Here is a 25,163-nt window from a genome sequence, read left to right on the forward strand (position 1 = left end):
GGTCATGTTTTACACCCCCTGCACAGGTGTGGTAATTGGCTACTACTTGGAGAACCCAAGATCCTGTTGGGTCCGTTCAGAGAACATTGACTCGCAGCTTTCTAATAACAAAACTTCTCAGAGGTTCAAATAAACAGATCAGATTTTATGTGCGCATAACAAGCTGTGATGCCAGTGTCCAAGCTCCTTCCCCCCTCTTTAAATTAAATAGGAACCCTCCTTGTCAGAGCTGCGAGTGGACTGGGAGGACAATTAAAAGAGAGGGCAGCAGGGCCGGCTTTAGCACTGGTGGCGCCCTGTGCGACGTTTGTTGGCGCCCCCCAATGACCACCTCCGCCACAGATTCCCTCACTACCACCCTTTAGTAGTGCCCCTCAAGTCTCCATAACCACTCTCTTTCAGATATATTTAAATAGTTATATAGTGCCACCTATACCAGTGTAGGGTGTCAGGGCACTTAACATCACACACACACACACATACATTACACACAGACAATCAATCATATGTGTGTAAATCAGTGTATAGGAAATGTTACATAAGCCAGAAGACTACAAGGTGAGTCACATGTCATCCATACTGGTAGATAGTATAGTTTAAGAGTGCTTGGTCTGGAGAGGCACAGACTCCGAATTTAAAACTTAACCCCAGGGTTGGAGGTTACATTTAATAATTGGGATTTTTTTACCGAAATGAACCCTTTTTGAAACATTAGAATAATGAGACGCAGGAAAACATCACAATGCTCTAATCTATACCTTGACTGTTTGCATGCAGCTCTTGGATGACAGTTATTAGCTCACTGTTCCATGTTAGGACTTTAACATCTACACTGCTAGTAACCAAAGGATCTCTCTGACAAAAGCACTGACCTATTTAAACCATCTGCACTTGGTGATTGGCATGGTACACATTTTTTGCAGCAGGCACATTAACTTTCTGTGCTACCCTAAAATGAGATGAAACTTCCACAAGACAAAACTCCTTCTCTCTACAGGAACAACATTAATCACCGGAGTTACCCTGACAGTTTTATTGCTGTATGAAAATTGCGGGAGGCCAGTAATGCAGCAACCGGTGCTTTTTAAACCATAAAATCCTTCCAAACACGGCGCCCCCTCGAAGAGTCGGCACCCGGTGCGGTGGCACCGGTCGCACCGCCCTAGAGCCGGCCCTGGAGGGTAGTGCAGACTCGTATGGCACCCCTCTTTTTTGGTGCTTTCAGTAAGGGGTTGTTGGATGTTCCAGAGAAGTTGCATTCAGATGAAAGACTAGACTCTCTCCCACCCTGCATTCGAACCTCTGAAAGCTGTTAAAGATGGTCAACATTGCGGAATGCTCTTCGAGGGCTTGTAGGGTCAGTGGACCAAAAACTGGGCTTTGCCTACAGCTGCATCACTTCTGCAGGCTTTACGGCAGTTTCCTCACAACCAGAAACCCATGATTAATTTACTATATTTCTTAGGGATACACAAAGTGTTGCGCTTAGTACTTTCAGTTTCTTGCAAGTAGGTGTTGGCTATGAAAACCGCTTTTTGCAAGGCTAAAATGAAGGTTACTTTGAAGAGGCACTTGCAGCGCAAGAATATTATTTTCTTAATTGTTTAAAAAAAAAATCTTGCAAGATATATTTGAAGTAAGAAAATTCCTTTATCAAACTGTACACAGCCTTTGCTTTGGGGGTGAAGTTGCAAGCCCGTTTGGCTTCCACATGCCCTCTGCTGCTGGTTTGACATTGATTTGGTATATAATAATAATCTATTTTTGTAAAGCGTGAACATATCACCCCTTAAGGTTTCAAGGCGCTGGGGGAATCATGGGAGGGGCATGCCCCGTAACAGGATTGCATTGGTCGCGAAGATTAGCAGAGGGTTAATTTAATCATGGGAGGTGCATGCCCCGTCATAGTATTGCATTAGTTGCTAGTGGTGACTGGGTGAGCTAAATTTGAATGGCGGTACCTTGCTTGCCTGTCGACCAGTGTTTACTGGTATAGGACCCACTCAAGAACATTTCCTCTGGCAACTGACTGGATTTTCATATGGTGAGGTAGCTCTCCCCTGGTAATTACCCTGCCTGAGCTGAATCTCCAAATGCCTTTTAGAAGGCCCTCCAGACCCGAAGCCCTTTCTTTTGTGTAGATTCTCTGTTGTTTTTACCGTTGTGTCTTGTTTTCAGATTGCGGTGTGCCATGAACTGTATAACACAATCCGAGACTACAAAGATGAACAGGGCCGGCTCCTGTGTGAGCTCTTTATGAGGGCACCAAAACGAAGGTAAGAGGGCGCAGTAATGAGTGACCTTTTCCGTGTCAAATGTCCCTATATTTTCAGGAATGCATTGGGTTGCTTCCATGTATCTAGTTGCTGGTAAAGAATGGTGCCTGTTGTCTTGTTGTTTCCACACTGCCCATGCTTTCTCGTGATTACTTTCTTCGCTCTTCCTTACTTTGATTTTCGGTTTGTGCATCACTTCTGACTTTGTAGATTTCAACTTCGTTTATAATCCTGTCTCAGTTCACCAGCTGCGATGACCATTGCTGCTACCTCTTGGTTGCTCTAATGCATGCTCGCTTAGTGTTTTGCCGGCTTTGGAGCAGGCATATGTCTGTGCACGATTGTTTGTATAAACATCAGAATACAGGATACATTTCAGACTCTTACATGTGCGCCACATTCTATCTTCTATCAACAGCCTTGTGCAATCGAAAAAAATCATAAATTGAGCTCACATAGAGAATCATCCCTCTTCACCCATTGGTCTGTTCAGCTGTCCTTCACAGTTTACCTCCACCCACCCCAGAAAGCTTCATGGGGCTATGTGTCAGCCATTTGCTCTCTTGTACAGAGTGACAGACTTTAACTCATCACATGCACATCTGTCAAAAAAGGCCACTTTGGGGCCAGGGCTGGTGGATCAATACTTAACTTTGCCTACTTTTTTCTTTCCATTCTTTATCCATGTTTGACATTTTTAGACGTTCTTGTGTGTTTAAACGTTGTCTTCAGGATACAGTAATTCAAAGCTAGTAGTACCTTTTCTACTTATTTCATGACCTTTCTTCATACTTCTCAAATGCCGCAGTCTTCCTTTGATTGGTTGTCTTCGCTGAACCTCCATTCGCTTTGTGTGCATCAGAAACCTTCCGGACTATTATGAAGTGGTTCCGCAGCCCATTGACTTGATGAAGATCCAACAGAAGCTGAAGATGGAGGAGTACGAGGAGGTCCGCGCCCTGACGGCTGACTTCCAGCTCTTATTTCGCAATGCGAAGGCGTATTTTAAGGTAAGGAACGTTGTGCCCATAGAAGCTGCAGCTCGGTGCAGTCAGCGAGTGTTCTGTCCTTCATGGCGATTGGTTGCTTTTGTTTGCAAAGCCTGACATTTTTTCTGCATTAATTGGCTTGATGATATTTGGACGTTGGTGTAAACCATCAGCCATGTTGCATAGGGAGGTTTGTTTACAAAAATGTCACAATATCAACCTGTTTTTTACCCTCTGGTACCTCGATACAAAAGCCGTCGGGCTTGGAGGCAATGTGTAAAGTATTTATGCAGCGCCTAAACAGAAATAAAGCGAAAACACAAGCAAAATCCCACACCAATTAAGAATAAGAAAGTACATTTTAATAAATTATTTGACGACACAAATCCAATCAGAAATGAGGATATGCAATTTTAAAGATTCCAGTAAAAATAGTACATAGAAGCACAAAGTGCCAACTGCTGTAATCTGGTCACGCCGGACCCGGACTGAGTCACAAGTTCGGGCTCACTGCGATGGAGTGCAGGCTAGATACAGGGTCCAGGTTAGGCACGTTGAGAATTGTACCTTGTGTCCGGGATGGAGGATCCTGTGTTTAGTTGCGTCTGTTCCAATGAGGAGCCACGAGGTTGTGTCAGTTCTGATGGGGACCACAGCTGGGCTGGCGGAGCACCTTTATCCCCACTTCCAAGGGTCCAGGGCTGGAAAGGCACCACTTGGTTGGTTTGGACTCACTGTAGGCAGAGTCCATGTGCAGGGTTCAAGGGTGTTGGAGCCCTGAGAGTCAGTCTGGTGGTTAAGGGGGCAGGTCCAGTCCTCCTTCCTCAGCCAGCCTTTATTGCAAGCAGAGCAGATGGGCAGTCCTCCTTGCAGGCAGAGCAGATGGGTAGTCCTCCTTGCAGGCAGAGCAGATGGGTAGTCCTCCTTGCAGGCAGAGCAGATGGGCAGTCCTCTTTGCAGGCAGAGCAGATGGGCAGTCCTCCTTGCAGGCACAGCAGATGGCCAGTCCTTCTTACGAGTCTTCCACAGATTCAGAAGTTATCTGAAGAGTTTGACCTGAGGGTCTAATATTTATTCCTGGTGCCCACTTTGAAGTGAAAGAAGGTTCAGGAGCGCCCCCGCCCCCCCAACCCTAGAGTGGTGTCTTGAATGTCCCGCTTCCCAGCTCTGGTCCAAGTCTGTCTGGGGGCACAGACCGTGTGAAGTCTGCTAGCTAAGTGCCTTTGAAGTGCAAGTGTGGTAGGTGACAGCTCCCCCTGTCCTTTTTCCAGGGTGGCCCATCCTGCCAACACCCAGACCCTCTATTGTGATACTGTTTGGGAGGAATTCACAAAAGCCAACTACACCTAGTCAGTCAATCAATCTTTATTTTGCACTGTTTTCCAGAGCATATAAAGTACATAGATGAAAAGATACAATTATGATAAGAAAATGCCATATACGGCCACATTAAAAATGGTCAAGTAAATCGAGCAATAAAAAGAGCAAAACAATATCCTCAAGAGTATAAAGTGCATTGTACCATCACTCCCAGGTGCCCCATGGATATAAAGTGCATTGTACCATCACTCCCGGATTCCCCATGGATATAAAGTGCATTATACCATCACTCCCGGGTGCCCCATGGATATAAAGTGCATTATACCATCACTCCCGGGTTCCCCATGGATATAAAGTGCATTGTACCATCACTCCCGGGTTCCCCATGGATATAAAGTGCATTGTACCATCACTCCCGGGTTCCCCAGGGATATAAAGTGCATTGTACCATCACTTCCAGGTGCCCCATGGATATAAAGTGCATTGTACCATCACACCCGGGTGCTATAAAGTGCATTGTACCATCACTCCCGGGTGCCCCATGGATATAAAATGCATTGTACCATCACTCCCGGGTTCCCCATGGATATAAAGTGCATTGTACCATCACTCGCGGGTGCCCCATGGATATAAAGTGCATTGTACCATCACTCCCGGGTGCCCCATGGATATAAAGTGCATTGTGCCCTTGATCTTTAATCATCACAGTAATATAAAGAGCAATCTATCCTCTCTCTTGGTAACAATCCATCTCAGTTTCCTTCACAAATCCAATTTGTCAGGCCTATCTTGTAATCGAATATTAAAACTAAATTAATCTGCATCTCATATAACAAGCCTCATAAAATTTGATAAGAAGTCATGTATAACAGAACCGGAGCCAAAACAAAGGAAAAAGGATTACCACATGGTAAACCGAACAATATGCCCTCGGACTTAAAGACCCTTATCTCCCTTTTAACCTCCCCTGTCCCATTCTCTGAAGGCCCTCTTATTGACCAGGAGGACCATAAGAACGATGCCCGCGGTAACAGATAAAAGGAGTTGATCATTGTTTGAAATAAAGCGCAGGACTGCTTGTTTAATATTGTTTTCGCAAAAGTGGGAGAATGAACCTTTTCCTGTGTAGGGTATAAAACCCACAAAAAACGAAAATATGGAGATTGAACTGTACAGACCTTTTATCACAGGGACACACTGAAAGGTTGCTTAATGTAAAGATCGTCTTGGGAAATCCATCATTAACGGGATATAATTCATGCAAAATCTAGTTAGTATAAAACGGTGTTGACGAATTGTCACAAATATCAAATAGGACTCATCCACCTGGGTGCGGAGGGGCAGGTGAGGTATAACTTTACTGACTTTTTAATGCAACTAGCTACTACTCTGTTGCTTACCCGCTTCTCCAGGAATATTTATTTGATTCTTTCTTTAGACACAGTTCTACAACTGGGAGGGTTAGCAAATAGGCAAGTAGCAGCCACCCGCACAAAAGCTTTTATTTAATTTGTGCAGAGATTCAGGCTAGTCATGCGTTTCGAATAGGCCTCTATTAGCTTCTGTAGCCCCACCCCAGTTCTTGCAACTAACACAGCATCAACTGCATAGAGCAGTATTGGGAGGGATGCTGTGTTAAAGGTGGGTAAGTCTTTTGATGCTCCCATCACAGCTGCCTGCACCCCATCAGTGTATATTGAAAATAAGAGAGGGACCAAGACACAGCATTGTCTTGCGCCCCGTTTTATTTTAAACAACCTTGTGCGTTCCCCATCCCTACTGTAACGGACACAAGCAAATGCTTGGGCATACATTTTCCGAATAAAAACAATTATCGGGGGGGGGGGGGGGTCAATGCCCATTTCCTCCATGATGGCCCATAATTTGAGGTGGGAAACGCAATCAACTACAACTAGTCACCTGTTCCAGCAACAGGCTGCAGGCACCAAATGGTATAGGACAAGAAAATGCCAACTTTCTGAATTGTGTCTTAGAGTAATTTAAATTACTATTCATTTGAGACCAAACTTTACTTTCCTACGTGTTCCCAATCAAAAGTTAGGACATATTAAATGTAATAAGGAAACCCAATGTTATCCTATGGAAGAGGTAGGCCTCACAATAGTGAAAAATGAATGTGTTTTTCACTCCCAGAACGTATAAAACTTAAAACGAAATGTCCAACTTTTTAAATGCAAACCACCCGGCCTTATGGGCAGTTTAAGCCTAAACTAGGAGTAACTAAATGTTATTAAAAAGGATAGTTTAGGTCAGGCGAAAGTTTTATTTTGCCACGTCGAAATGGCAGTTTACAAAAGCACACACAGACTGTAATGGCAGATATGACATATGTTGAAATTGGCTAATTATGTGGGTGGCTCAATAAGTGCTGCAGGCCCACAAGTGCAAATTAATTTACCAGTTTTGGATATATGGTATACCACTTTATTAGGGACTTATAAGTAAATTAAATATGCCAGTCAGGTGTAAGACTCTTTTACCATGATTAGAGGGAAGCTCACAAGCACTGTTTAGCAGTGTTAGAGTGCAGTCCTAAAAGTCAACAAAAACAGGTTCAGAAAGCAAGGGCGGGGAAGGCAAAAAGTTTGGGGACGACCCTGCAGAGAGGGCCATTTGATCTGTGGTAGTGTTTGCTGATGTTTTGCAGATCAGCTGAGTGATTTAACTACTAACTTATTGAATTGATTAGCTGGTTGATATTTAATATACTTGATTGTGCTTGTAAATTATTCTATGAAATGTTTGTAAAACTGTAATGTTTTAGAAAATGTAAGATTTTCCACACTCCAACAACTGTTTATACTCTTGGTTGCGCAGCCAGATTCACCAGAATATAAAGCTGCTTGCAAGCTTTGGGATTTGTATGTCCGCACAAAGAATGAATTTGTTCAGAAAGGAGATTGTGAAGACGATGAGGATGATGATGTGTTGGACACTCGGACAACGCCGCAAGAAGGAGAGGTAAGCGTTGCATGAGCAGTGCTGAAAAACTTTGCTAATATATCTAATGGCACAAATGTTGCAATCATTTGGTCTGTAGATTATTATTAATTAATTCTAGATGTGGCCAAACTGAACTGCTTACCGGACTAAAAAGCACTTCACATACTACATGAACTGTTTAAAGATGTTTAATTTGCTATCGCATAAATATCTGCCTGCAGGCACTACATGCGTTTTAACACCTTTTGTTTAAATCCGGCAATCCTGAGGTGGACTGACTATAAACCTTTTAAAGATTTATTTTTTAAATGCAAGTAACTGTTGTGCTGGACGTCCTCTGCATGGCTTGGAAAAGCTGCATTGTTATGCCCTGTGTGTTTTTTCTGGTTAGCCCTTTGTATCCTCTGTTTGTTCAAGAGTCATGCAATTCTCTGAGAGTGCTGCCTCAACAAGACTCCACATGGCTGAATCCAGGTTCAGCAGTGTTTTTAGGTCTCGCGCCTAGCGATGCAGTGCATAGCACTGCTCACACAGCGAGAGTCCTTTTGTCTGGGGTTCCGAAACGGAGCCTGGAATTGTACACGCTCGTGCATGTGTTTTTACTTTTGTGTCCTGCTATTGGCCTTTGCCTGCCTGTTTTTTTTTTTTTTTAAAGATAGAACGCAATAGGCCAAAGGCGGTTGCATTGCTCCGCCCATGGCCTATTGGTGTCTCTTATGCGCATTGCTGCCATATGGTTTCAATTATCGTGCCCAAGCACGTGCGCGATAATTGAAACCATATGGCTCGCTGTGGCGCGCCATGCGCACCACTCATGGCTTCCTGATGTTTCCAAAAGCTATTGCTTTCAGTTTCGCGATCGCTTTACTTATGGCTTTGCGGCTCCAATACACTTTGTTGCTTGTTATAAATTATGGTTCAACCTCCGAAGCACTTTTCTTCCAGACTGGGCCCTTAAGGTGTTTGCACTTTAACCACTTTAGAGAATACACAGTTGCCAAAACAGCGCCCCAGAGAAAAACCCGGACCAGGCAACAGGATCTGTGATGCATTTAACTCTGCAATGTAAACACTTCATTTGAAAAAAAGTAGGCTGCGGGTGCTGCTTGGGCAAATAAAGTGCTTGCATTTCAAAGATAAAATGCAAGCAATGTTCCTGATGTTAGGTGCCAGGCAGACGGACCTTCCTCGGGTACTGCAGGACAAGAAGAGTGACAAATCTGGTGTAGTGAACGCTATATAAAAAATATTCAAATTACAATAAACATTTTTGTATAGCGCTCGTGGCCCTGCTGGGCAGTAAATAGCAGCTGTTACTAAAGAAGGCACTTTTGAACCAGCCTGGTGTACACTGCGGAACAGCTGCTTTGAAGCCGGGATGCCCTGTCCCAAAAGTGCGGCTCGAAAGAAGCTGTTTTAATTTATTTTACTTTCACAGAATGAATAGTGCCTAGAGGCAAACCAGTTCACGGGTACTTATTTACAAACCCCTTGCACCACAGGTGCGACACCTTTCCCCATGTTCAAAGTGACGCACCTGCGGCGCACGGGCCTTGTAAATATGCCCCCTCGCGCTTTTCTTTTGATCCACATACGTGAGTCAGTTACGCACTGCCCTGCACTAAGAGCTATGTTTGCGTCCAGACCTGGAGCTGTTGTTGCCCTGGTACTGCCTAGTCCCGCTGCTAGGGAGGAAGTTGCCAAGTGCGCAAAGGGGTCGCTCACTCACCACTGTCACTAGTTTCAGCTTCCGCTCAGCGGCACTCCCGGGAAGCAGCTGCAGGCAGAGGTCGCCCAGCAGCAGGCACCAGACAGACTGAGCCCGGCCCAGAGCGCCCACGCGCAGTGTCTGAGACGCGAGATACACTTGGCCCAATGACACAACAGAAGAGGGTGGGGCCATCTATGACTTCAAAGAGGGCAGGGGAGTGTGCCGAGGAGGCATCGCTTCTACTTCCGCTTACTCCTCTCCAATCTGAGCTTGCCAGGCATGTTTTTTGGTTCACAATGACGACCCATGGGGAAAAAATGCGCTGTCAGTAGTCTTTGAACCCTTCAAACAATCGAAGTATTCTTACTGTATTGTGAATTGTATTGAGCGACTTATATAATAGTTTTATTAAGCGCTGCGAATCGCCTTTCGCTTAATTCATTCATACATAGCTCATGTGAAGCGGAATGGAAGAAAGCATTGAAAAGCAAAATCGTCCATCTGACGTTTTTATGTTATTAATAGGGTGACCAACTGGCATGGGTGCAAATTCAGGACAGTGAGTGTAAAAATTCAGGACAAAGGGTCAAAATTCAGGACAAAAATTCAGGATAGGATGTGAAAATTCAGGACAAAACCTCGGGAGAAAAGGTAAGTTTTACAGACACGTCAGAGGAGGTTGCACAATAGTATATAAGCAAGTAAATATAACCACTTCAGTACAAGTCAAAATAAGTTTATATTAGGTTGAGACAATCGTGCACTTCACGTTTTTAGGTCTCACGCCTAGCGTTGCAGTGCGAGACTTTTTGGAGGGGGTTTAAAACCTGACCTAGGAATTGCACACGCTCGTGCGTGTGCTTTTCCTTTTGGCCCACGCTATTGGCATTTGCGTGCGTCTTTTTATCAAAGACAGCACGCAATTGGCCAAAGGCGGGCGCATTGCTCCGTGCATGGCCTATTGGTGTGTCTTACGCGCACCGCCGCCATGTGGTTTCAATTATCGTGCCCAGACACGGGCGCGATAATTGAAACCACATGGCTCGCGCTGGCGCGTGCGCACCACTCGCGTGCTTGTTTTTCTTGTTTTATTATCAACTCACGTTCGCTTAATGCACTCTCATACCTGAGAATTAAATATGACTTTATATTACACACTATGATTCCTACTATGCAACTTGCAAGGACACATTAGTCATTTTATAGCTGTCCCAAGGGGCCTGTGCCTCTCTAGATCAAGAAATCCACTGCGCAACCTTGCAAAAGTCAACCGGATGCAGGAAGTCGGGGTGATGGGCAGGTAGTGACGGACGTGGACAGTGGGAGTTGGGAGACTCCAAGGAGGAATGTGCCCACCTACAGTGACTCCCTTACAGGGTTCTCGTATTATCTGCCTCTAAAATCAACGTGTATCATTTTGTTGCATTTTGTGCTCGTATAGCGCTCCTACAGCTTCAACCTGCCTTCAAGGAGGTTCTCTTGAGCAAGGCTTCCGATGAGGCCAGATGGTCAATCCCAACTGTTTCACAGTTCTTGTGCTGCCCTGGTCTTTGTGAGTTCCCAATTCAGTGCGTTCTATTTATTCTTGTACAAAAGTCCTGCATTTTTAATGCATAAAAAACTACAGGGCCCAGAATGCTCTGTTCTCGGGACTGGATGAGCTGCTTGATGGTGGAGTTGAGAAACTGACTTGTTGGCGTCTTCCCGAACTTGAAAGGGCCCTTCAGTGTCTGCCAATCTCTCCAACGCGGGGTTGAGCCTACATTCCCTTAACAGAGATCATTTTTGCGCCGATTCTTGTAGTGATCTTCCCTATTTCCCCTCTCTCTTCGGGACCTGGGGGATGACAGACGGTTGGCTTTCTGTGCTGAAGGCTGCAGCTGTCTTGTCTCCCTGTGTTTTTTGTATCACACATATTTATTGATTATTTCCACAAACAAAATCAGGGCAGACAGATTAGAGAACAATTATTTCTACAAAAACAATGTCTGCAGTAAATCAAAGTACATATGATAATGCTAAGGCCTGCAATACCTGTTAATTAGTTTGTGCTTTTAATATAGCATTTTAAATACAGTGATTATAAGCCAATCGATATGGGTATTCGTTTATTGATGTCAGACTCGACCTTGCTGGGACTTGCGCCTGTGACCTGCGCAGATGCTTAAAACCAGCACTCATCTCGCTGAGTTATCTTGTACACTGGACCGTTTACCTTGGTAGGTCTAATGGTGCGGCCGCAGGTACGGTGCAAGGCGGTTTACCAGGAAGAGAAAGTAGTCCGTTTTATTACTTCCATCACGTATTTTATATGACATTCACGAAGGAGGTTTCCCAAATGGTGGGGGCGGAAAAAAACGGGTTTGCTGGACTTACTTATATAAGCTACTCATGCACAGAGTCCGGACAACCAGAGCTTTAGGTGAGGCGGGTCCCTCCGGATCGCAGACCCGATAGTAATTCATAACGGACATTGAAATGGGTCCCCATATACCATGTCCTTAACTTTACGGGTAAAAACGCCGATCAAATTCTCAACAACGAATGTAAAGTGCATTGTGGTAATTCATGGCAGTTTCTTTAATTTCACGCTTTATCTAATTTCTTTTTAACCCGATTAAAGCCCTTAAGACAACTGCGCCTCTTATCAGCTGCTAAACCAGTTCTTCTGTTTCACACTCACCCCGATTTGTCCAGAAAGGTGCAAGAAGATGCAGAGGTGTGCGTCACTGTTGGAATGGTCACATGTTTACAGTGAGAGTGCTCCACGCCTCAAGCGGCCAGACCTGCCGACTTTGGAACTCAGGAAGAGGGTTCGAGTATCTGCGTCGGCTCAACATCCTGTGATTCTGGACAAATCATTTATTCTCCCCATGCCTAACTCCCTCCCCCCCCCCCCACACCCCCCCCCACACACACAAATCCATGTGTACTTCTGTAATGTGCCTGGTGCTCATGTAAAGCGCTCAAACATTTGGGTGCAAAATAAATAAACAATATATAAATAATCAATCAATCTGAGGTCAGAGCATTCGTACACTTACGAGCTCAGCCAACACCATATCACCTTTCTAAACAAGCATTTGCAATGCAATAGGTCTCGCATTTGCGAGAGTTTAACCTATTGGCATTGTAAATGGCAATTCCTTTCATTTATGTTTTAAAAACCAACTCGTAAATAAAAGGCATTGTCATTTACAATGTCAACAGCTCAAACTCTCACAAATGCGAGACCTATTGCATTGCAAATGCTTGTTTCCTTTTCTCTTTGTGGATCACTGGCTCTCTCTTGGGTAAATGTGTCTGGTCTCTCTACCGATACTGCTCGCCTTCATTTTGTGAGGAAAATGCATGAATGCGTAGTCAATTTGTTTGCAAGGGAAAGATACTGAGTGCCCTTAGGGTCTGTTTGGAGTAGGTGTATGCTGCACAAAGTGATATGTCCCCATTTAGCAAGTTTAGGGATGTCCATGGTGGGCATGCCAACCTGTGCATTTTCCTGGCCTCTCAAACAAAACCTTTTCAAGTTGGTGGGTGTGGTTACGTAGCCCTTAAAGAATATTTGCCCTGCATAATTTCAACCCACCCATTCACCCCATTTATGTTTAGTTGCTGTCCTCCAAGGCAATGGGACTGATGTGCAGTTCATTCTGACCTCGAGTCATGAGAACTAACTTGTCCAGTCCAGGGTGAGCCATCCTTGCTTAGAGCAGCCTGACCGGTGTGGCTTAAAGGAGAGAGAGGTCCGTCCACAAACAGTGGTGGGTACAGCCATCGAAAGCTCAAGATTATTGAAGCCTGGGTGCTTCTGATTATTTCAGGATGCCTCGCAACCTCTCTTCTGATGTCTGGTTAACATTTGAATCTTCTTTTTCAATAATTTATGTACGTTTCGTATATTGGTAAAAGCCACAATTCCTTGGCCTGTGGTCTGCTAAATGTGAGATCCTTGTGCAGTCATCACACAGAGATAGCGCTACTCATAGAACAACAGGAGTTAGACGCCTTATTCATGACGGAAACATGGACAAGGACAGATAGTGGAGTAGAATTGGGGCAAGCCTGCCCCCCAGGGTATAAGATTAGACATTATCCTCGTGTTGGGACTAGAGGAGGAGGCGTAGGGTTGATTTATAGGGAATCGCTGGATTTTTCCCAGCTAGAAATTAAGAGAATCACGGAGTACGAACTGATGGGTTTTTCTCTGAAGGGACAGGGGGGGTGCTATTCACTGGTCTCCTGTGTTATAGACCCCCGGCTGGCGTTACGTCTGCCGTGTCCGACCTTACTGACTTGATCTACGATCTATCAAACTCCCATGCCAGACTGATGGTACTGGGGGACTTCAATCTGTGGCCAGATGGGCCAACAGACTCAGCCTTCACATACCTTACCCAGGCATGTTGTAACATTAATCTGGAGCAGTTGGTTCTTTCTAAGACTCACCAGAGGGGACATGTTTTGGACTTGATCTTTGCTGACTCTAGTCAGGTGAGGGTTGGAAACATCCTACCGCAATGCTGGACGGATCACGCCCTAGTTCTTTTCTCCGCAGCTCTCCCGGTGGGCTACTCTAAGAACAGTAGCACGGGAACTGCTAAGACTGGGAGACAATGGTCAAGGCTCTTGAGAGGCGCAACCCTACCAAATCTGCTCTCTGAAGCTTTTCAGCTGGGAGACAATGCAGATGAAAGTTATAATTCCCTTATCCAGCAAATTACGGCCTCTCTGGACAATCTGGCCCCGCTAAGAAAAACGCGAGACAGAACAAAAACTGCCATGCCATGGTTTTCGAGGGAGCTCCTCCAACTTAAACATCAGTGTAAACGTGCAGAGCGGAGATGGAGGAAACACTATCTGGCATCGGATAAAGTCCTTTTTAAGCAGGAGCTGGCAGCTTATAAGTCACAGATTAAGTGTGCAAAAGCGAGGTTCCTAGAGGAGACTTTATTGTCCGCCTCAAATAAAGCTCAGGCTTTGTTTAAAATCGTCAACGAGTTGTCACGACCGGCCTGTGCTACTACAGCTATCCCAGCCTCTCAGTTACTACGCGACTCGCTGGCTAAGGGCTTCGAAGATAAGATCGCGACCATCTTGAGTAACTTGAGTCCCATGACACTAGGGGCTGCTCTCTCATCTACGTCAGAGATGGAGGCGGGGAAAGCAAGGTTGGATAGTTTTCCTCTTCCCTCCTTTACAGAATTTGGCGCTTTAGCGGATAGTGTGTCCTCAGGCTCCCCCCTTGATGTACTTCCGCACAGACTCTGGAAAGTGTTTAGGGAAGAGCTGTTCCCTCCTCTCCACGCAATCTGCTGCCAGTCTCTTGGTTTCTCCCAGGTCCCGGACAGCTGGAAGCTTGCGGTAGTTTCTCCGCTGCTGAAGAAAGAATCACTGGACCCCTTATGCCCCGCTAATTACAGACCCATTTCATTACTCCCTTTCCCGATTAAGATCTTGGAGAAACTGGTCACGAAACACCTGTCCAGCTTTTTGGAAGTCAATGACTGTCTGGATGCTGCGCAGTTTGGGTTCAGGCCAGCGCATGGAACCGAATCAGCTTTGGTGACTGTTTTGAGTGACCTTCGTTCGCGTGCCGACTATGGACGAGCAGCCTTTTTAGTGCTGCTTGACATGTCGGCAGCGTTCGATACGGTCAGTCATGCCATCTTGTCCAGGAGATTGGAGGAGGCTGGTGTGATGGGTCTGGCCCGGGATTGGCTTGTCTCATACCTGGCCAATAGACATCAGGTGGTTGCCCTGCCTCCCTTCAAGTCTACCATCAGAAGGGTTGGTCAGGGCGTACCCCAGGGATCGGCCATTAGCCCCATTCTTTTTAATCTCTACCTCCGCCCCCTGGTCAAGCTAATTAAATCTTTTGACATTGCAGTCACCAACTATGCTGATGACACCCAACTCATCTTCTCTTTTGAGGGGGAGAATGCGGTGTCGCAGGAGACCTTTCACCATTGTATGGTCACCACGGCAACATGGCTGAGTAACAACTCGCTGCAATTCAACAGCTCCAAGACGAAGGTGTTGCATTGCTCAGCGGACCGTGTTCCGCGCCCTCTACCGCAGGACTTCTGGCCCCCCTCCTTTCAGGGCACGGTAGCAGCGGCAGACTCGGTTCGAAACCTGGGTGTGACAATGGAACCTAATCTTCAACTGGATGGTTTCATTGATAAAACAGTGTCTACCTGCATGGGGCTGATGCGTACCCTGTGGAAGATTCTCCCTCTGCTTCCCGCCCATGCCAGACCAGAAGCAGTGCGCAGTATCACCTTAAGCAGACTCGATTACTGCAATGCACTGCTTCTGGGGGCACCTGTCACTGCATTAGGCAAACTACAACGGGTACAGAACTTCGCTGCCAAATTAGCACTTTCCCGCCGACGTCTTGACTCGTCATCCGCAGCACTTAAAGACTTGCACTGGCTGCCCATTTCTCAGCGGGTTGAGTTTTAAGCTTTATGCTTGGTCTTCCGGGCCCTTCATGGCTTGGGACCGTTGCCCCTACAGGAGATGTTCTCTTGGTACATCCCTACTAGATCTCTCCGCTCTGCTTCAGCCTACTTGGTAGTTGTCCCCAAGATCCGGAGAAAGCGGATGGGTGGCCGTTCCTTTGGCTTTACGGCATCCAAGTTGTGGAATGATCTGCCACTGCCGCTCAGATGCTTAGGAGACCTTCTCTCCTTTAAAAAAGAACTAAAAACTCACCTGTTCCCTCGGATAGTGTAGCTTGCTGATATAGTATTGACTGTGTTTCAGGATCTGTTAGATCACAGCGCCAGGATGCCCGTTGGGTGACAGGAGCGCTTTATAAGTGTGTTATACATACATACATACATACATACATACATACATACATACATACATACATATTCAAAATGGGCCAAAATTGTGCTAACCTTTGAGGAAGTATTGGGAGTAGACAGTTCCCTTGGCCGCGAGTACATGATTCAGCGGACCTCCCAAGGCGGGAAGTCTCATAGTAGTAAACACGATAGCAGTGGTTCCCAAATGTCTTTAGGGTGAGATGGCCTCATGCTCCTGGCACTAGGATGCATCTTGCAACCAGGACTTGACCTTGGGCACAGGTCTCCTCCCCGGTGCATGGCGATCCGGCACTTAGCTAGAGCATAGCTGTAAGACATCAGACCTCAGGAGGGATGTCCCTGACGTAGTCGAGGAGGCGCAGCAATGGGGTCTGTGCTTTGGGGTGGCCTGTGATCTGCTGCTGAGTATGGCACACCTCCCTCCAATAGTCAGCCACTCTTGGGCAGTCCCAGGCGTGATGCAGAAAGGTGGCCTGCAGCACCAGACATCTCACACAGCTCGCCTCTGCCACCAGTCCCATGCGATGTAACTGTGTTGGAGTACAGAACAATTGATGGAGGAACTTACAATGAATGAGTCCTAGCCTTTAGTTAGGCGAGCGAGCCAAGTCTGTTCACAGCAGTATGTCCACTGATTATCCAAATTGGGGGTGGGGTGGGGAGGGGGGGGGGGGGGGGGAGGGGAGAGAGTGGGCGCCCAGGTATCATGGTCTATGGCAGTGAGGATGGGTGCCTTGTCTCTCATAACCGTGCAGACAGATGACCAGCTTGCGGGAGGAAAAGTGTGTCGACATCTGTTCAAGGGCATGTAGTGTAGGTCGGGGTTCAGGAAACGGGTTATGGAGTGCGCGGCATGTGGCATGGATCTGGTGGTAAAGCAATATTTCAAGTGCAGTGGGACGCGAGAATTTATTCAGTGTGAAAGAGGTCCGCGAATATGAACAGTTTCCTCTCATGTGCTCTCACTCTAGCGTGTCATACCGCAGGGCGGGCAGCAGTGGTTTGCGCGCCAGAATACTGGACGAGGTATATGTATATGCATTGTAGTCGAGCCCTGCGGCGCAGACCATCTCATGCCCATCGAACATATTCTACACTGTTGGTTGCTGAACGTGAGGGCATGAATGTCTGGTAGAACGCAGTGAGCAGTGGCCAGGGAGATGCAGTGTCTGCCTCCACCAGCCGCATGCGGCTGGAAGTGCATTGGGTATAGACAAAAATGGAGATATTGAGACTGGGTGAAGAGTGCGTACAGCACCATGTCTGGCGCATTAAGGCCACCTTGTCGCTAAGGCAGTATGAGTATTTCCCATGCGATTCTCGGCTGCTTTTCACCCCCATACCAATAAGATCAGATTTGAACATAGGCACCAGAGGAATTGTGCGGTGGGCGGCATGGGGATGTTGAGGAAAAGATATTTAGATAAAACAACAATTTTGGCTATTGCTAAACACCCTATCAAGGACCGAGAAAGCCGGTTCCATGTTGGGATTCTTCCTCAAACAAGGACAAGGCAACACCGTAGCACGCCACAGTTAGTCCATGTCTTGGCTGAGCCAGATGCCAAGATAATGCGCTGGTTCTGAGGCCACCACAGGGTTGACTCTGAGTCAAACGGCAATGTGCAGGCTGTGAGTGGATGGATTTAGCCCAGGGTATCTGGATACCGGAGTGGCTGCCAAATCTAAAGGTTTCCCGTATAATTGGGTCAAGATTCTCGTGAGGGTCACAGACAAAGAGCCCAACTACATCGGCGTACATTGTGATTAAAATCCTGCACGCGGTAAATATAAGGCCCCGTTGGGCAGGGTGCTTTCGTAGTCTGGCCACAAGTGGTTCCATTGCAAAAGCAAAACAAGCATTGGCATAGGCAATGGGTCTCGCTTTTGGGACCCTATAAGTATTTAGTTATGCAGCACAATATCCTTGGTGCAACAACATCAACTGTTGCATGGCTAAACACTTATAAGGTCCCAAAGGCGAGACCTAGTGGCTATGCCAATGCTTGTTTTATTATTATTATTATTGCTGTAGATGTGCTGGGTTCAGAGAGCTCAGTGGCATCTGATGACAAGTATCACATGATGCAGATGGCAAGTTGCCCAGTTCAGATCCTCCGGAGCATCTGAGGGTTTATTAAAGAAATCATCTGTTCCTGGTTTGTGATGAGTACACAGAGGGATCTCCAGGGAAGGGAGGCGGCTTCTACCCAGCACTGCTGCTGATGCATTCAGTGAAGTGCTGAACACTGATGGTAAATTCCTCCGGCCTCTTGCGCCGGTCAAACAAACGCTTGAGCTACCATGCCTCCTATCTTTGACATCCAAAGTCACTGGTTTAATAAAAAGAATCTCTAAACAAGAAGTGCTGGAGACTGAGAGGGTGTGCGCGGGTGGATGTGTGAATGGTTGGGCAAACCGCTGTGTGTCTAGAAGGTAGTGGCGGCTGCTAGGGAATGGTGGTTGGGGGGCGAATATGCAAATTAAGGACTTGTCTAGCAACTGCGTTCTTGATTAGAGTTTATAATCACCTATATATTCATTAGTTGGTTTTGGTGTTGTGCAACATTCTTGCGGCCACACGGTGGACAGATGACACCTGGACAATTTCCTTCATGTCCTCTTCTCTATTTGAAGTGTTCAGTTTGAGATAGTTCCTTAGTATTCAATTGTCAACTTCTCTGAGGTATTGCCCTTTGGCACAAGACTCTAAATCTCGTGGATTTTCAAGTATTTGTATAATTTGATTGTAGGCAGTGTAACTGTCGAATTTGAAGATGAAAATGATGTAAAAAGGTGACATACCTGCTAAAGAGAAAAGAGGCAATGGTGGTCCACAAGGAACTCTGGGTTTGCAGTGGAATGGTGTGTAAGAGGATTTGCTATGATGAGAGATCTATTAGGAAGGAAGGAGCAAATGTAGTGCAGGACAGTCTACTTTACTCCTACATTTGAGACTGCTGCAATGGAGAACGTAGAATTGTAACTAAGTCCCAGTCTTTATTCCTGATCTTTCTATATTTTGTTATTTTATGGCTGCACCAATTGTCAGTAAAAGCTACTATGGCTAAGACAGATTCAATTTCAGCTAAGGGGGCCACAGTAGGTTGCAGAAACTGCTCAACATGTGGTAATTCGAAACCTGTGAGCTACTTTACACATTATATGGCTGTCTGCTTTGCAGTTCAGTACTTTTTCCCTGCTTCTTGGTGCCAAGAAGCCCCAGGAGGGAATTAACGGTACTATATAAACTTGCAAACGATACCACTGTTTCTCCTTTTGCTAAATTCTATCTTACAATTTCGTTGTCTTTTGTAAAATGCTTTGGCACGCTGAGCTATAAGTATAACGAAGCTATAGACTGAGCTTCTCCTTTGGTATGTGTGTCCTGTAGTGGTTCGGAGCCCGAAGCCCTACCCAACATCTACAAACAGTACGCTGATGTATTCGATAAGGTAAAAGCCACGGCATTGCCTTCTCAACGCAGCTTTGATTGTCGTATAGATCTAGGTGTATTGCCTTGTAGTAGGATCTATGCCCTATCGAACCTGAAATGTCTATCTAAAGGAGTACCTGGATGACATGTTAAAATGTGGGTTTATCTGACATTCCTCCTCTCCTATTTCTTCCCCTCTTTTTTTTTTTATATCCACACGTGAAGGAGGCCTTCGCGCCTGTATAGATTACAGGTCTCTTAACAAGGTCACGGTAAAAAATAAATACCAGTTAACACTCATCCCTGTATTATTAGATCAAATCAAGGATGCCGCGGTGTTCACTAAGATCGACTTGGGAGGAGCGTACCATCTTATCCGAGTACGTGAGGGGGATGAGTGGAAAACGGTGTTTAGGACTAAGTTTGGCTTATTCGAATACTGCGTCATGCCATTCGGGCTGTGCAATGCCCCTGCGCCATTTCAGTTCTTCATTAACCAAGTTTTCTGAGATTTTCTAGATCGCTTCTTAATAGTCTACATAGACGACATCCTGGTATTCTCAAAAAATCTTAGTGAACACGAAGAACATGTGAAACAAGTATTGCAAAGACTACGAGATCATCATCTCTTTTCTAAACTTGAGAAATGCTCATTCCATGCCTCCACGGAAGAGTTCTTGGGGTTTGTAATATCGAAACACGGGATACGTTGGACAACAAGAAGGTAGAGGCCATCTTGTCTTGGCCTACCCCTACATGTGTCAAGGACATACAATCACTGTTAGGATTTGCTAATTTTTACAGGCGTTTTATTTCCCATTTTTCAGAAGTGGTAACTCCAATAACAAGACTCGTTAAAAAGGGGGTGCAGTTTGTTGAGACCAGATCATGACACGGGTGAACTGTGCTCCTACGGCCTAGTCACCGTGTAATTTGCCTGTAAACTTTGTCCATGTTTATGATGAAGAGCCGGTTACTTTTATTGTAACAATCGTTGACAGTCATGGAGTTTTCGGTGTTTAAAAAGTTCTAATTATTTTATGTTCACTTCCTAAATTTGTTCTTTTCTTATCCCCACTGAAGTCCACTCCTGCTTACTTGAAGGCAGTTCTTGAACAGCTCCTCGAATCAATAGTCACTGCCACGGACCCATCAGGGCGCCTCATCTGCGAACTCTTCCAGAAGCTTCCATCCAAAGTGGTGAGTATTGTAAATAGTTCAGCTGCTCATAGCACAGCGAACTGTTCATTTGAGATATCAAAGCAATTACTAATGTGTGTGAAGTTTTGTCCAAAACATTTATCCAACTTTGAAACAGACTTTAAAGATTCATGAGAAGCTCCTCGAGGGAGAGGATATTTAATGGAGAAACTGGTATCTGTAATCCTGATCCACGCCTAAATGTGGTACAGCGAAAGGCGGTAGAAGTCCACGTGATCTGCTGTGGTTTGTTGAAACGAGTCAATAGCACTAAATTTACACACAATTGATTCTGCTTCGCTCTTCTCCTTGTGCTCTTCAATGTCGTATCTGACACAAAGGCTTCTCTTGATATCTCTTCGAGTCCACAGCAGCTTGCCCATTAAATGCAGTCCAGTTTCAGTTGCGTGTCTGACCCTCGAGGGTGGGAGCTGTTCGTTTTTTCTCTTAAAATCCTCATCCCTTCTTGATGAAGTAAACTTGGTTTTCTCGTTCAGCAAGAGCGTTTCAGGATGGTTCTGCATGGCTTCATCAAAATGAAGGGTTTGCGTAGGTTTGGAATTCTTGTTACTGATGTTTACTTTTGTGTTTGTAAACAAAACGTCTTTTTACTCTCAGACTTGCAGATTTTGCCACGTAAGCCAGTTAGGCGATGTATGCATCTGCTTGTGCCGCATGTAGTATTTTGTTGAAGTTCAGTCATCTACTGCTGCGTTACTTTTAATTATGCAGTTGAGTGAATAGTGAGGTCTTTAAACAATTCACTTACTTCAGGTCCCATATGCAGCATCTTCCAGGGTTTCAAAAATTGTTATTTAAGCCTTCTGCTTTGAGATGAACATTTTGAGACCAGTATCATCCTGTTTTTTTCCCCCTCTTTTTTGTGTAGGGGTCGGGTTTCGGGTGCGCTCAATGTTTTCTTGTGTCATGGTACCAATGGCTGTTTTCAGTGAGTTTATTGCCTGCTCCAGAAATCCAATTTCTGCATCCTAGTTCCTTGTTGAACGAAGCGGGTGTCCATACCACGTGTGGGCGCCTCAACAGATTGGCCTACCTCCGAGAAACTGCTTGTAATATATTATGAAGTATTGTAGCTGTACCCAAACCAATGTGGTAAAATATAAAACCACACCCAAATAGTCTAGAAAAGAAGTACATGTTTAGGAAAATATCTTGAATGACCGTATTTCCAAATATCCTATCACTTTTTAAAGCGCCACCTCGCTGTTCTCTGGGCGACGCCGTTAGACTGTCCCCCTAAAAGGACTGGTGTTCACCTTCTTCCAGAGCTCTTCTGGGTGACGCAAGGTTTGCTGTTGGTGAGCAGAGCTTTACAGAGTAGCGGAGCCTGTAAAGACCATGAGCAGCCATTGTGTCTGCCAAGGGGACCGCTGGGGGATTTTAGTCTAACCAATGCTGCTGTGCAGAAAACGGGAAGAGGTTTCCGTGATGATAGCTTTACTCCCTTGCTGCATCAGTCATCTGCTTCCAAAGCCCTTTCCCTCACTTTATGCAGTGTGCGCACACTTGGTGTGCCAGTTCTGTGGCTCTTTCTTGACTCCTACTTTGTGTTTGTTTATTTAATGCATTTTATGTCGTCTTTTCTCAGTTATTCTCAATAGGAATGACCACTGAATTGTCTTCATTGAGATCTCTGCTTTCCCGAATAAGGGAGGTTTTCCATTCTGGCTGAATCTTTTAACGGCTACTGACTCTTGTATTTGTCTTGCCCATTTCACTTGGGGGTTAAAATCTCAACAAACTGGTCTCACATTTTCTGATCTGCAATTGAGTACTTGTATACAACTGTGACTCCTCAGTGTCATTGTGATAGTGTCTTATTGTTGTTTTTGCTTTTCTTTTGCTTCGCTGCTCCAGTTTGTAAATAGCTACCAAATTACAAATTCAGGAACTAAATATGATTTTTTTCGTTTACTTTTTGGCTTTTTTTCAAATTTATTTTCCATGCTATGGTCGCAACTTTTCAGAATAATTCATCTCACAACTGAAATTATATTTAAAACTTGTTTTCTTAGGGTAACATTGTCTTTTACATTCAAAGGCTGTACATAACAAATGCCATGCTTTCAAAGCTTGTACCCATAAATTCTGTTCTTCAAAGGATGACATCACTGCGCTCAAACTTTCAGAAATACTTCGGAAATCCAAAGCCACGAGGTCAAACAAAGCAATAGAAAGTCCTCCCCTTTTTAGGCCTCCAGCCCAATATCTAGTCCTCTACTTCACAGGATGCTTCTAATCTTCTTCCTGGTCACACCTAAAGCTCCGAAATTGCTCAGGACATCTTCCAGGTTACCTGGACACAGGTAGCAGTGAAAGCCACTCACTCTATTCATCCTATATCCCTCTGGATACAGGTAGCAGTTAAAGACACTCACTCTATTCATCCTATGTCCCTCTGGATACAGGTAGCAGTGAAAGACACATTCACTCTATTCATCCTATGTCCCTCTGGATACAGGTAGCAGTGAAAGACAGACTCTATTCATCCAAGGTCCCACTGGACACCGGTAGCAGTGAAGGACACTCACTCTATTCATCCCAGGTCCCACTGGACACTGGTAGTAGTGAAGGACGCTCACTCTACTCATCCCAGGTCCCACTGGACACTGGTAGCAGTGAAGGACACTCACTCTATTCATCCTAGGTCCCTCTGGATACAGGTAGCAGTGAAGGACACTCACTCTATTCATCCTAGGTCCCACTGGACTCAGGTAGCAGTGAAGGACGCTCACTCTATTCATCCGAGGTCCCACTGGACACTGGTAGTAGTGAAGGACGCTCACTCTATTAATCCCAGGTTCCACTGGACACTGGTAGCAGTGAAGGACGCTCACTCTATTCATCGTAGGTCCCTCTGGATACAGGTAGCAGTGAAGGACACTCACTCTATTCATCCCAGGTCCCACTGGACTCAGGTAGCAGTGAAGGACGCTCACTCTATTCATCCGAGGTCCCACTGGACACTGGTAGTAGTGAAGGACGCTCACTCTATTAATCCCAGGTTCCACTGGACACTGGTAGCAGTGAAGGACGCTCACTCTATTCATCCGAGGTCCCTCTGGACACCGGTAGCAGTGAAAGACACTCACTCTATTCATCCCAGGTCCCACTGGACACAGGTAGCAGTGAAGGACACTCACTCTATTCATCCCAGGTTCCACTGGACACTGGTAGCAGTGAAGGACGCTCACTCTATTCATCCTAGGTCCCTCTGGATACAGGTAGCAGTGAAGGACGCTCACTCTATTCATCCTAGGTCCCTCTGGATACAGGTAGCAGTGAAGGACGCTCACTCTATTCATCCTAGGTCCCACTGGACTCAGGTAGCAGTGAAGGACGCTCACTCTATTCATCCGAGGTCCCACTGGACACTGGTAGTAGTGAAGGACGCTCACTCTATTCATCCCAGGTTCCACTGGACACTGGTAGTAGTGAAGGACACTCACTCTATTCATCCCAGGTTCCACTGGACACCGGTAGCAGTGAAGGACGCTCACTCTATTCATCCTAGGTCCCTCTGGATACAGGTAGCAGTGAAGGACGCTCACTCTATTTATCCGAGGTCCCACTGGACACCGGTAGCAGTGAAAGACACTCACTCTATTCATCCCAGGTCCCACTGGACACCGGTTGCAGTGAAGGACACTCTATTCATCCCAGGTTCCACTGTTCTGTTGGGTCTTCTCCAATAATGCATTTTTTGTCTTTGATTTTTCAGTAGATTATAGAAGTCGTTTTCCGTGATCCTTTGAGATTCACATCCAGAGCGTGGCTATAAGAGAGCACATTATCCAAAGACTCTGACCTCGCCAGCACGCATACTGCTGCTTTTTTGTGCTTTCTGAATCCAGAAGTATTCTGCCCGTCATAGAGTGGTCGAACTGCAGGTTGGTGGAAGGCACTGGGCCTCTTCCCACGAGGGCCGTTCCTAGCCTATTAGCAGTTATGGCTCCTACAAGTCCAGGAGGTACCACTCTAGGGGTTCTCCAAGAGGCCAAGATCCTCCTTTGGAGCCCTCAAGCCCCACTCCCGTTGGTCTACTAAAATAAGGTCCTTCCTTAGCAGCAGAAAATCTACTCCAACCCCTCCTGTTCTCTCTCCGCCCTCTAGGTGAGAGGATCCAGCAAGGCAGCGAATGAACAGGCTTCCGAGGCAGATCCACGCCAGTTCTCTCCTGTAAGAAAATACTTGCACACTTGGTAGCAACAGTCTTCAGATGCGTTTGTTGTTGTACCTGAAATTAACCCCATGTACCTTCCAGGAATCCGCAAGGAGATCGGCTGCCTCAACCGGGACTTTGTATGAGTTCTGTCAGGATCTACCCACTGCTGTGACGGTACAGCATTTCCCCCAGACCAGAGCTGCACACATGTGGTGTGAGCATCGGTCATCGGAGTCTTCATTGAG

General features: G+C 45.8%; 1 protein-coding gene across 9 annotated transcripts in view; it reads left to right on the plus strand.

The window, feature by feature from the left end:
- The window catches only part of PBRM1 (polybromo 1), a 552,328-nt gene that overhangs the window by 82,904 nt on the left and 444,261 nt on the right, over nt 1–25,163 (plus strand). For all 9 annotated transcript variants that reach the window (XM_085624202.1, XM_085624197.1, XM_085624200.1 and 6 more), the window contains exons 3-6: nt 2,179–2,276; nt 3,139–3,286; nt 7,424–7,567; nt 20,616–20,732. In XM_085624202.1, coding sequence (XP_085480328.1) covers nt 2,179–2,276; nt 3,139–3,286; nt 7,424–7,567; nt 20,616–20,732 — 507 coding nt within the window. The remainder of the gene's footprint in view (nt 1–2,178; nt 2,277–3,138; nt 3,287–7,423; nt 7,568–20,615; nt 20,733–25,163) is intronic.

This window comes from Triturus cristatus, chromosome 9 (assembly GCF_964204655.1).
Source record: "Triturus cristatus chromosome 9, aTriCri1.1, whole genome shotgun sequence".
Taxonomy (NCBI): domain Eukaryota; kingdom Metazoa; phylum Chordata; class Amphibia; order Caudata; family Salamandridae; genus Triturus; species Triturus cristatus.